The 12,392-nt window shown below is 61.4% G+C and overlaps 2 protein-coding genes across 6 annotated transcripts; both read left to right on the top strand.

The window, feature by feature from the left end:
* The first annotated feature begins 428 nt into the window (after nt 1–428).
* ELMOD3 (ELMO domain containing 3) lies at nt 429–9,383 on the top strand. Of its 5 annotated transcripts, none has more exons than XM_026076355.1 (10): nt 429–530; nt 744–813; nt 1,002–1,151; nt 1,550–1,641; nt 2,024–2,147; nt 3,089–3,211; nt 4,172–4,302; nt 4,799–4,875; nt 5,055–5,182; nt 6,098–9,382. In XM_026076355.1, the coding sequence occupies exons 1-10, from the start codon at nt 510–512 to the stop codon at nt 6,316–6,318; spliced, it is 1,137 nt and encodes a 378-aa protein (XP_025932140.1). In that variant the 5' UTR covers nt 429–509; the 3' UTR covers nt 6,319–9,382. The 5 variants fall into 5 exon arrangements, with proteins under 5 accessions (XP_025932140.1, XP_025932169.1, XP_025932177.1 ...); XM_026076384.1 differs by having other exon boundaries at nt 1,089–1,151; nt 6,098–9,381; XM_026076392.1 differs by lacking the exon at nt 4,172–4,302 and having other exon boundaries at nt 6,098–9,383.
* Nucleotides 9,384–9,501: 118 nt separating this feature from the next.
* Nucleotides 9,502–12,126, top strand: ADRA2B (adrenoceptor alpha 2B). Its single transcript, XM_026076342.1, has one exon. The coding sequence runs from the start codon at nt 10,184–10,186 to the stop codon at nt 11,417–11,419; it is 1,236 nt and encodes a 411-aa protein (XP_025932127.1). The 5' UTR covers nt 9,502–10,183; the 3' UTR covers nt 11,420–12,126.
* The last annotated feature ends 266 nt before the right edge of the window (nt 12,127–12,392 follow it).

Here is a 12,392-nt window from a genome sequence, read left to right as displayed (position 1 = left end):
GGGGTCAGAGGTCAGGGGGCACTGGGGTCAGAGGTCAGGCGAGCCAGCGCCTCCCTATTTACTTGCGCTTTCTTCCCAGGGCCGCCGCCATGCGCCTCTGTCCGGGTGTCGCGGGGCACCAGGCGCCACCGGCGGGTGCCAGACCACCGCCTTCGCCCCGGTAGGAGGCCGCGGCGGGCGCGGACACCTGCGCCCGGAGCCGCCGGGACCCTTCTCTGCYGGCGCCTCGCCGTGCTCGGCCCCCGTTGCTCCCTGCGGGACAGCACCRGAGGCGCCGCGGACGCCTGCCGAGCCGCTTCTGCCGCCTCCCAACTGGTGCGTGTCAGGCGTGAGCGTTACGAGCAGCGCAGCCTCCCGCATCCTTGCACTGCATCTTAAATATATATATACATATATATATATAATAACTATTTTTTCATGCAGGCTGAACGYGGATCTGCGCACGCCTCCAGCCCGTAACTCCTGCAGCGTTTGCTCTACGGGGCTTTTCCCCTTCCCGCCCTCGGCCGATGGGCTGCAAGCCGGAGCCGGTAACGCACAGGGTGGGGTAAAACCAAACCGCGTCCGCTCACGAGCTCACGGCTGGCTCCGTCCACGAGCGGAGACCGGCGTTTATTCCCTAAGGGGAAAAGCTCAGGGTTTTGGGCTCGCCTCCCTGCGGAGGGCTCGGGGGGGGTTTCCTGGTGTTTTATCCCCTTCTTTTCGCTGCTGGGTGACTGCTGTGTCTCTCTCTCTCCGCTCAGATCTTGGCTTTGGGACAAAATAGTCTCCTGCAGGCTCTTATGCGGGGAGCGGGCCAGCCTACGGGAGCTGGTAAGCTTTCGCTCTGCTTCTTCTTTATTTATCCTCTCGTTCCTCGGTGGCGGAAACGTCTGGGGAGCTCGCAGGGCCCCGAGCGGCTCCGTGGCTGKCAGCCGCTGTGCTCATCCTGGAGAGGATGGAAGAGCAGCCGCGAGGCGAGCGAGCGAAAAGAAGCAAAAGGGGAAATTTTGCCTCCCTAGGTGTCCTGGCGAGCGCTGGAGGAAGCGAGCGGACGCCGTCCTGGGTCGTCCACCCGAATCTAACCTTCGGCGTCTTTCTCTCGGCAGAGCCTGGCGAGGAGTGGCGGCGAGCCCAGGAGGAATGGGAAGCCGTGGAAAACATCCAGTCAGGTACAGCTAATGACAGCAGCTGCTGTCTTGGGAGAAGGAGGTTCGTTATCGTTCGTAGCGTTGGACGGAGAAGAGCTGGGCAGGGAAAGGGAGCCCCAGAGAGCVCAGAGACCGGGACTAGCTGGGCGTGCGGCTGGGACAAGGTTTTGGGAGACGGCAGAGGGCTGAGGAAAGGGCAGAAGGAGAGGGAGCAAGCTGGAAACGCACTTTATTCCCCTCRATTCCCAAGCATTACTGCTTTGCTACCATACGTAGCGACTTAGACGCGAGCGTAGACGCCCCCCCGTGACTGAGCTGCCGCTCCGGTGTCGTGCAGGAACCGTTTTCGGCACGGGGAAGCTGGAGCACGGAGCAGAGCTTGCGCCGGAGAGGTAATCCTGTTCCGTGCCTCTCTGCAGGGCTGCTGGAGGAATCGGCCGGTCCTGTGCCCCTGATCTCTTTCAAYGAAGCGCTGCAGCACTTCCAGACCGCAGATCTTTCCGAGTGCAGGGTACGAGCGGGGCTGCGCGTTCCGGCCCTTTCACGGCCCGCGTGGCTGCAGTTTTGCTAGTCCCCGCCGGGAAGTTTTAGGAATTAGGAGGTGGGAGCACCGAGAAGCCATGGGTGCCCTCCGCGAGAGCGTGCGGCGAGTAGCTGAGCTGAGGCCTCAACTTGGGACCTCCCGCTCTGTCCGCGTTGTTCCTGTTCTCTGCCTCTTGCTCTGTCCCATCCGTGCAGTCTTGCGCTTCCCTCTTCCCCTTTGCTTCCTCTTCCTTCCGCTTGGCTCTTCCTGACCCCTTCCTTCCCAGCCTGCCCGCTGGGTTTTCTCGTGGCCAATTCCCAAAGCCGCTGGCCCACTCTGATCGTTTCTTTGGGCGTTTTCTTCTCTACAGAAAAAGATCCGAGCGACGGTGCGTAGACGAGGTCTGGCTGCACTGGTTCACTTCCTTTTCGGCCCTCCGCGGCTCCAGCAGCAGCTGCAGGGAGAGCGGGACCTGGCTCTYGCCATCGCCCAGTGTGAGTATCCCCTTCCTGCTCCATAAAAGCAGCCCCGTACGAAACCACGGCCCAGGCAGCGTCGGATTTATCGCTGCTGATCCCKCACGGGGTTCACGTGAAGCAACCCGAGGGGATCTCGGAGCACGGCGTGGTCTGTCCGCTTATCCCGTGGCAGCCTGCTCATCCCGGAGCAGGTGTTCTCCGCTTTCCGGGCGTCTCCTTTGCACCCCTGTCGCTGACGTACTCGCGAATTCCCTTCCATCGACTGGCGACGTCCGCGGAGAGGGTCACAAATCCCTTGTCCCCTCTTTGCTGGTGACTCCTCTGCCACACTAGCCCTGCGCCCGCGGCGAGGGAGCGACACGATACCGGGCAGGCGCTCGGGGGCCGTACAACCCTTCCTGATCTCYGTCTCCTCTTTCAGACAGCGATGCAAACTTGCGAGACGTTAATTCTGTCCATATCTCAGTGTAACGTGYGTCCTGCCCTGGCTGTTCCTCTCCTCGCCTAGGAGATTGTCCGTGTCCAGCACGGCCATCGTTTCTAGCTGGCCCGTGGCGTGTCGCACGCGTCGAGCACGTTTGCGCAGGAAAACCTTTGCCTGTGCGAGCGGTTTGTGTGCTGGTCATGGTTCCTTGGGCAGCGCTACTTTGGCCAGCAGTTTAGCAAAACTTCCACAATGTCAAAGTTAATCAGTACCCGGTGCGGTCTGCCATACCCTAGTTTTGTTTCTGCACCTCTAATACTTTTTTTTTCCTCCCTTCCAGCAGGATAAGCTTGGCTTCCATTTTCTCCTTATTTATRTAGGCAGTTTTTGGCTGCGGGACTTGGTCTCCAGTGGGATTCTAGCTTTACACACCTGCCCTGCAGCTGGTGGTGGTTCTTTTCCCCCCCGTGGCTCGTTAGGGAAGCGGGACGCTCAGCGTTGCAGAGGTGTTCAGGGGTGTTTTCTCCGCCAGGCGGCTTGGATAACAACGAGACGGTGCACATGAGAATCCTGCAGACCGTTTACAAGAAACTCACCCGCTCCACGTTGAGCTGCCCGCGCTACGGGGCGCACTGGGAAGAGCTCGGCTTTCAAGGTACGGCTGGCGGAGAGCGAGCTGGGGTCTGTGCCGGGGAGATCACGCCGATCGCGTGCCCTCCTCCGGAGGTGGGATCCAAAGAGAGTGTAAAGGCGCTCGTTCCCTTCGTGCGCCCGCCGCTCCTGCTGTCGTTTGGTAGCAGAGCTGTAGCTGCTGCTGCCCTGGCCGGCTGTCACAGCCGGCGCAACACCTGGACCGTTTAGCCCGGTGCTGATATGCCAACGCCTGCTGCTGCCCCGGCACCGTTGCCTGTCTCCAGCTGGTGCTGGCGTAACGAGGACTAACCGGTGTAACTGCTTTGCCGGGCTATTAATGCTTTTCATTAGCAAGCGATCTCTGGGGCTAATGAGGCATCTCTGGAGGGTTGGTTTATTAGCAAAGCCCTGGTCGGGGCTCTGTTGCTAAGGTCGCGGTGCAGGTTGCTTTCAGCCGCTGCTTTGTAAGAAAACCTCTGTGATTAAAGCGGCCTCTGTCTTGTCAAATGCCGCTTTGCGGGAGTTTTTCCATCTGGTTGGCTCGTGTGTTAAATCGGCCGGTTTTTAATGACGTCTAAAAACTTCAACGGAAGGCGAATGACTCCCTCTCCTCTACGGTGTCGAGGGCGCAACTGGTTTTAACATCCCTGCATTAATTTACTGGCTTCAGCCAGATCTGCTCGGTCTGGGTAGAGCTTGAAGACACTAATTCCTAGAGATTTGAGGGAAATAGGTGTGTGGGTAGGAGAGGGAGTGCTTGCTCGCATAGAAGAGAGGCTCCGACACCGGCATAGAAATTGCCCCAAAGCTTTGCCCCGGGATGTGATCCCTGAAGGCACCAGACTTCAGTGATTCCCCTGCTCTGGAAATGCCAGGGCCGTGGCAAAGTGCATCCGGCCCGCGGAAGAGGGCAGGTGACTGGAGAGCGCCTTTGGGTGGGCCAGGCAGTCCCTCGCTTCACCGGGCTCTCCTTACCTTCAAGGTGCCGATCCCGGGACTGACCTGCGAGGGACGGGGATGCTGGGCTTAATGCAAATGTTGTACTTTGTCATGGACTCGCAGACGCTCCCTCTAGCTCACAAGATTTTCAAGCTGTCCCAGCACGAAACCCAGGCACGTCCTTCCACCTTCTTTGCTTGCTCTCCGCGGTGGTATTTACCTATTTATTCCTAAAGCTCGGGGAAAGGTAAGCACGAAAACCGGCTTCTCTTCGAAGTAAGGCCTCGACTTGTCACTGGGCCCGCTTGCTCGGTGGTGCGGTCTCTGGGACCGTTCGCGATAGGACTCTGATATCGACTGACCTCTGCGTCGTGACGCTAATGAGCCGAGAGCAGCACGGCACGAAAACAGGAGCGGGCAGAGCCTTTCGCTTTTGACTTGGGGTATCGCTCTTGGGTACGTTTGGCTTTAACCGGGATATAATCTTGGTTTGAGCCACGACATCCGTCTGAGCCTGTGTCCACGGTACCGTTGTCCCGATAGGTGAATCCGTAGGCGTCACGGTGCTGGAGCGAGGCAGCTAACGGGGCCGCTGGCGCGGCCTCGGCCGCGCGCCGGAGGAGAGGAGGCCTTTCGCGGCAGCGCTGACGCAACGCCGGTTCCCTTGCAGAGTTTCCCCTTCTGCCTCATGTCGGTGAACATCACTCGCATCGTGATCCAGGCCCTGCGGGAGGAACGTCTCTCCAGGTGAGCTGCCGAGCGGCTGGCGGCAGCCCGGATCCTCGCGCCGTCGGGGCAACCGCGCCGCGTGCTGGCGGCAGAGAGGCGAAACGGCCCCCGCCGGCGGTTCCCGTTGGGCGGCGCGCGGCGTCTTGCTGCGGCACACGGGTGTCCGTCGGCTGAGCCTGCCCTCTGGCCCTTTTCAGGGAGTGCAACCACAGGCAGCAAGTCATCGTGGTGCTGAACGACGTGTACGTGGCGGCCTTCCTGCGTCTCTACGGCGTCTGGAAAGCGCAGCGCAAGACCGTCGCCGACTCGGACTTCCTGCTAAAGGGTGCGTTTCCCTGCGCTTTGCCTCCCTTTCCCCACGCGAGGGAAATAAGCCTGGTCTGAAGGACCGTCGTGGCCTGGTTTTGGTGCGCTTTGCCGCGCGTGAGGACGTTCGTAGCCCACTAGGACTAACAGGTAGGGGTGAAACGCACGGAAGGCCCAAACCCTTGCTCATCCCTTAATATCACACCAGGATTTACTTTCTATCGAGAACGATAATGAATATATTAGCGCCCTGTGGGTTTTTTTCCCCCTCTTTGCGTCTCAGATATTAGATAAGTCCCGGTTCAGAGGGGTGTTGTGTCACGGCAGCTTGGGGAACCAAACTGGGATGTTTCTTACCCCCCGAGCGCCCGTCGCTACGGGTTTACTAATGCGCTACAGCGCGCGGTTGCATAAGCAGCGTAGCGCGGGCTCTAAGCAGAGCTGCCGACGCCGTGCTATTTCCCAGTAAGCGCTAAATCAAACAGCGAGGTTGTTTACCCCGGAGAAGATGGGCCCGCTGTAAACAGAGCTGCTCGGACGAGCTGCGCTAATGGCTCCCTCTTCAAACGGGCTCCAGCTGTTGCGGCTGGGCTCGCGCTTCGCCCTCCCCGCTTCCCCTGCGGCTCTGGGTTTTTTCCCCTCCGGGGGGATCGGGCCGGGAGGGGGGATCTGGTGTGAGGTCAGGCTGAGACGCTGAGTTTGGCCAAGGGTTTTTGGCGAGGGTTTTTTTTTTTCCTGCTTTCTCATGCCAAGTGCAGCCTCTCCTGAGCAAAACGCGGTCGTGCCCTTTCCGGAAGGGGGTGGCGATGGTAATGTTGAGACGCCAGAAATAAAGCTTGCAGATACGTGGTAAAACCCTTCCGCGCCGCACCCCTGAGACCGTGCGGACCACGCGGTCTTCCTGCTTTCACGTTTTTTGCTTTGACTCTTCCAGAGTTGGAGTCGTTCACCAAAAAGAAACCGAAGCAACTCCTGAAATCCTTGGAGACCTACATGAACCGAAGCCTCGCGACGCTGGCAGACGGCATCCAGCACCCGTTCCCTCCTTCCGGCAACGTCGGCTCTGTCGCTAGCAGCCATGCCAGCAAAGAGATAAACTTCACAGGCGTTTGTGACCTGCAGGTCGAGCTGGAAGGAGAAGCTCGACTGGTCTGAAGCCAGGGAAAACCCGCCGCAGGAATCCTGCTCGCGGCACAGCTGTCGGAGCTTGCCTGGCCGCGGCCTCTCCGGTTAGGGGGGGGCTTGGAAAGGGCTGTGCGGGTCAAGATGGTAGACGCGGAGCAGCGCCTCTGGCTGAGAGGTAGCTGCTGGCTCGGAGACGGTGAGAAACGTGGCGGGAGAAGAGTCTGGGACCGAACTTAGGGCAGTCGGTAGAGGGTAGATTTTTGCCCCGAACCCATAGAAAGGGCGACTTTGTTTTTTTTCCACCCCTCTCTCTTCCCCACAAACATTCCAGCTGCGGTTTCTCAGTGGCGCTTGGTGCTGAGCCCCGCGGGACAGCCGTGCAGGGCGGCAGCAGGAGCGATCCGCAGGCTTCGGCTCTTTCCAGGTAGAAATCTCCACGAGGAGACTTGCGAAAGAGGCAGAGCGGGTGGGTTTTCTTAGCCCCCCTGGCCTTGGATTGGGATTGGATCCATGTCTGCCTGGCTGTCCCGAATCTCCCCATCTGTCTTCGGTGTGTTTACCGCAGCGGGAAAGTTGAGTGACGCTCCAGGCGGGCTGAGGGCCGGAGTTGGAGCGCAGTGGCAGGGCTCGGACCTGCTGCTTGTCACGTTCCCACCAGCTAGACGGCAGCACTCCCTATCCAAGAGCAAAGAATTGGTCTGGAAAAAAATCGGTCACTGGGGCTGCTGCTGTCTGCCTCCTTGTCGCCCTCGGGATGTGGCCGCTGGAGATCCGGATGGGACCCCGGCAGTAAGAGAGCCTGGAGTTCCTCCCCTCTCGCAGGGGCTCCCGAATTGCTGCTCCAGCAGCACGGGGAGGGTCCCAAAACCTTAGCCGTGGGCTAAGGCACGTTGTTTTGCGTCGATGGCGTGCTAGGGGCGTGAACGCGGTCGAGCTGCTGTGGTTCGGGCAGCGGGTGGCAGCTTGTCGGCCGCATGTGCGTCCCAGGATTTGGGGAGCCCTCGTGAACCCCCGTGTGTGTGTTACCGTGTGTTTGTACCTAAATATTTTGCTAAGAAAAGGGGGGAAAAACTGCTTTCCTCGGCATACCAAAGCCTTTCTGATTTGTGTTTGCTTACGGTGTCTATGGATGGACGGGGGCGAGATTTCTACCGGAGGGAGTGGAGAAAGGATCGTACCCGGGCGGCTCGGCACGGTGTGACCCATTGCACGCGGACGGCGGGGCAGCAAGGATCGCTGTCCCTCTCCCGAAACCTCTGCACGCACGGACGCTGAAAGCTCGGTTTTGTCCTAGCTCCGTTCCCAGGCGCGCGGCACCGCCGGAGTCGGTGCGATGAAGCTCGGAGGTGGCTGCGGCACCAGGGGTCTTGGCACTCTCCAGCTCTTGCAGCATCCCTGGGATGGGGAGGAGAGAAGCGGCGGCAGGTCCGTGTCCTGGCAAAAGCAGATCCGTAGCAGCCGACAGCATGGGGAGAGGAAAGGAGCTCGGAGCAGTAACGGTTGCTACGCGCCCGGCGTGAGCCGGCAGCAGCAGGTGCTTAGAAATGTTCCGAAAGCATCTTCAACCCTCCGAAAAGAAAGAGGAAAAAAGAAAGAAACGCAACAAAAACCCCCTCAAAAGACCGGAGTTGCAGACAAAAGGTGTCTTTTTGCAACCGAAATCGAGGAGCCGGAGAGACAATGGAGCACGATGCTCCCGAGCAGCGCTGCGCGGCTGACTCATGCCCTTATCCCACGTGGAAAAGTGAAGGGGTTCGTGACAGCTCGGTGATGGGGACTGGAAAATGCAACCGAGGTGCCGTAACACAGGTAGCCTTTTTTTTAAAAGAAAAAAAGGGAAAAAAAGGGAAAAAAGAGCTGGAGCGAAGTGAGGGGCTGTGAAGTGACCGAATCTTGGGCAGGGGATGCAGACGGCTCCAGCGGGCACGGAGAAGTGCCAAGCCTCGCTGCCTCCATCCGTTGTGTCTTGTCCTGAGGCCGCTCCGGSGTTGGGTATCCCGGCCCCGGCGTGGGAATGGTGCTTTCCCGGTGGGTGAAATCGGGAATCGCCTCGCTGTGAGCGGCTGCTAATTATTTCCACCCATTAATTATTGCCTTCATTTCGCTTGCCCTTTTGGACCTGTGGCCTCCCCTCCGCATGCGGCAGGCTCCGAGCATGCCGGGTGCCAGCGGAGGCACCGAAATCCCTCCAGCCTCACCGGCAGAAACGCACCAGCTCAGCCTTGCACCGGCCTCGCTTTCCCTGGGAAAAACTTCCTGGGATTCCTTGCCCGCGGCACAGGGCCGGCTCCTCTCCCTCCTCACCGTGCCAGGAAGTGCCGTGTTTTTCCGCTCGAGGCCGGTTTTGTTTGCGAGGCCGTTTGCAGGGAGAGGAAGAGGAGGCAATTCCCACTGTGACTCATCTGCCCGGAGCTGTCGGGCGGAAGCAGCTCCAGTGCGGGAATGGGAGCTGCCAGAGCCGTTTTGGTCCCGAGGGCTTTGCGCGGCCCCAAATAACCCGGCTGGGCAGCGGGGACAGCTCCTGCTCCCCAGGGCTTTGGGGGGCCAGTGAGGGGGTGCAAAGGCAGCAGTGAGGAGGAGGAGGAGGAAGAACAGAGGCTATAGGTTCCGCAAAGGGATGCGGGTGCCGCACAGGGGATGCCAGCACTGAGCAAGGGACGCCACCGGACTCGGAGCCATGAAGGGCCGCAGGAGAGAGAAGCTGGGGGGAAAACGCAGTTAATTCGCTCTCGCTGCCCGGAGGCTGCAGTGGATCACGCTCCGGCCACCGTGTGGGCCGGGGGCGGCTCGTGATCCCCACGGCCCCGGCAGCGGGTGAGCAGCTCCGTGGGAAGTGGGTCCCAGCTGGCCCCCGTGCTCTGTGTCCGGCTCGGGGCCGGCGGGTGCGTGGGGGGGACCCCAGCTCGACTCGGCCCCTGCGAGGCCCTGCGCTGAGCCCGCCGCAACTCACGACACCTCCGGGGCCGCGGCTCCTCCCCGCGGGGCCGCCCCGTTCCGCCCCCGGGGAGGTGGCAGCGGCGCAAACCCCTCCCGCGCCCGCTTAAAACCCCGCGGAGGCTGCGCCCGGCAGCGCGGAGCCCGGCGGCACCGGCACTGGCACCGGCACCAGCAGGCAGGGACGCGCGGCGCGGGGCACCGGCACCGGGGGTGCAGGCAGGGGTGCTGGGGTGCGGGGAGGGCAGGGCAGGGCAAGGCAAGGCAGGGGTGCGGGCAGGGGTGCAGGCAGCGCTGGGCAGGGTGCAGACAGCACTAGAGACACCGGGCAGGGGTGCAGGCAGCGACTGGCAGCGCAGGGCAGGCAGCAATAAGGACACAGGGCAGGGCGCAGGCAACACAGTTAGCTCGGGACAGGCAGCTCTAGGGACACCGGGCAGGGCGCAGGCAACACAGTTAGCTCGGGACAGGCAGCTCTAGGGACACTGGGCAGGGGCGCAGGCAGGGCAGGCAGCTCTAGGGACCGTAGGCAGCACAGGGCAGGGCACAGGCAGTGCAGGACAGGCAGTTCTAGGGACACTGGACAGGGGCACAGGCAGGGCAGGCAGCATTAGGGACACTGGGGACGGGTGCAGGCAGCTCTAGGGACCATAGGCAGTGCAGGGCAGGCAGCTCTAGGCACACCGGGCAGGAACACAGGCAGCACAGGGCAGGCAGCACAAGGGACACCGGGCAGGAACACAGGCAGCACAGGGCAGGCAGCACAAGGGACTCCGGACAGGAGTGCAGGCAGCCCCAGGGCCCCCCAGGAAGTGCAAACAGCCAGACTGGCAGCATGGCAAGTGGGGCCATGGCCCCCCAGCACCCTCCAGCCTCCTCCTCCCGCCCCACAGCCTGCACCCTGGGGGGCTGCTGAGCACCAGTAGCCGGACCCCGCGTCAGGCAGGGCTGCACTGGGGCCATGGCCAGCCCCGGGGGCTACTCAGTCCAAGCCACCGCGGCCATTGCAGCTGCCGTCACCTTCCTGGTGCTCTTCACCATCTTGGGCAACATGCTGGTGATCATCGCCGTGCTGACCAGCCGCTCGCTGCGGGCACCCCAGAACCTCTTCCTCGTGTCACTGGCGGCCGCAGACATCCTGGTGGCCACCCTCATCATCCCCTTCTCCCTTGCCAATGAGCTCATGGGTTATTGGTACTTCCAGAAGACATGGTGTGAGATCTATCTGGCCTTGGACGTGCTCTTCTGCACCTCGTCCATCGTGCACCTCTGCGCCATCAGCCTCGACCGCTACTGGTCTGTGAGCCGCGCCATTGAATATAACACCAAACGCACGCCGCGCCGCATCAAGTGCAGCATCTTCATCGTCTGGATGATCGCGGCCATCATCTCCCTCCCACCCCTTGTCTACAAGGGCGAGAAGAAGGACACTCTTGGCGGGCAGCCGCAGTGCAAGCTCAACGAAGAGGCTTGGTACATCCTCTCCTCCAGCATCGGCTCCTTCTTTGCGCCGTGTCTCATCATGATCCTCGTGTACCTGCGCATCTACCTGATCGCCAAGCGCCGCCACCGCCACGGCTCCCACCAGAGCAAGCCCAAGGAGGCCAAACCCCCAGGGCCATCAACCCAAACCACGGCCTCCGATGGCGCCACCAAACCACTCGGACACTCAGGAGATGGAGAACAGCCAGGGAACCTTCCTGTGCCAGCAGACCGGACCTCCCTGCTGAGTCCCGAGGAGCCGCCAGCGACCCCCAGCCCTGGCCAGCCCTCACCGGGGGAACCCAGTGCAGAGCCATCCCCGCAGCCCAATGGGCACCCAACGGGCAACGGGCGCCCCATGGACACGCTGGCCACGGGCACGGGGCGGGTGGTGCTGGTGCAGCAGGCGCCGACGCTGAGCACCAGCCCTTGGAGGAAGAAGGCACAGCTCAACCGGGAGAAGCGCTTCACCTTCGTGCTGGCCGTGGTCATCGGCGTCTTCGTGCTCTGCTGGTTCCCCTTTTTCTTCCTCTACAGCCTGGGTGCTATCTGCCCTGAGCACTGCAAGGTCCCCGACAGCGTCTTCCAATTCTTCTTCTGGATCGGCTACTGCAACAGCTCCCTCAACCCCGTCATCTACACCATCTTCAACCAGGACTTCCGCAAGGCTTTCCGCCGCATCCTTTGCCGCCGCTGGGCCCGGACGGCCTGGTGAGGGGTGCCGGGGTGGGGTGGGGTGGTTGGCGGCGCGCGGTCCAGCCCCTTCCTCCCCACCGGGGCTGGAGAAGTGAGGACAGGTTGGTCCCCCCGCCTCTTTTTGGGGTCTTGAAACCCCGCAGCCCAAATTGGCTTCCTCTCCATCCTTTGGCTGCGAGCCTCATCTCCGACCCCTTGATCAATGGCATTCGGGGAGGATTTTCCCATCCTCTGGCCCCATCCTTTTTCTCCTGTCTGCAACTCTCCTTCTCCCTACTTTCTCCATCCCTTTTTTTTCTCTGGTGTCCCATTCATCCTTCCCTGCATTCCCGGTGGAGAGCAGAGCCCAGGAGCGGGCAGATGCACTGCCACGCAGGACCCCAAGGCTACCCACCCTGTGGGACCCCACTTTTCCAGCTCGTCTCCTGGGCTGGCTCCTCCTCATCTCCTTCCCTCCCTCCTTTTCCTCCCTGGAGCGAAACACTCTCCGTAGGGCGATTTCGGCTACGGAAACCCCGGAGCTCAGGGCGGGGGGCATATGTTGGCGCATTACAGCGGGTTTAGCGGGTCCTTCTCCCTCCTCTCCACCCCCATCCTGCAAGAGATGTTCCCAAACCACAGGGAAACCTGCTTTTTCCCCTCCTCCCTCTTTCCAGAGTCCGGGGGGGGGGCCACCCCAGAACCCCCCAGGATGAGGTCGGTGGGTGCCGCAGCCCTGGCCGGCCACAGGCCTTTTAACAATAAAAGATATTTTCTAATAAGAAAACTTCACTTTCTCCTCGCCGCTTTCGACCGGGTCGAGTGGGGATTTGGGGGCCGGAGGATGCTTTCCGGGGTGGGCGCCGGGAAAAGCCGGTTTTCCCCCTGCGATGGGGGGAGTCTCTTCGCCCCCCCCGCCGGGCATGGAGCGGAACATCGGAGGCCACCCCGGGCGCTGATTTATTTACTGAGACCTGCAGCCACTTTTTGGCTGTTTGATGGATGGCTCCGGG

The sequence above is a fragment of the Apteryx rowi genome, unplaced genomic scaffold, assembly GCF_003343035.1.
Source record: "Apteryx rowi isolate R43461 unplaced genomic scaffold, aptRow1 scaffold_1103, whole genome shotgun sequence".
In the NCBI taxonomy this organism is placed as follows: Eukaryota; Metazoa; Chordata; class Aves; order Apterygiformes; family Apterygidae; genus Apteryx; species Apteryx rowi.
The sequence above is the reverse complement of the archived record's forward strand: the minus strand, read 5'-3'. Positions and strand labels throughout refer to the sequence as shown.

Bases quoted from the DNA above. Each gene is read 5' to 3' on its own strand.
- ADRA2B (XM_026076342.1), top strand. From the start codon at position 10,184: ATGGCCAGCCCCGGGGGCTACTCAGTCCAAGCCACCGCGGCCATTGCA.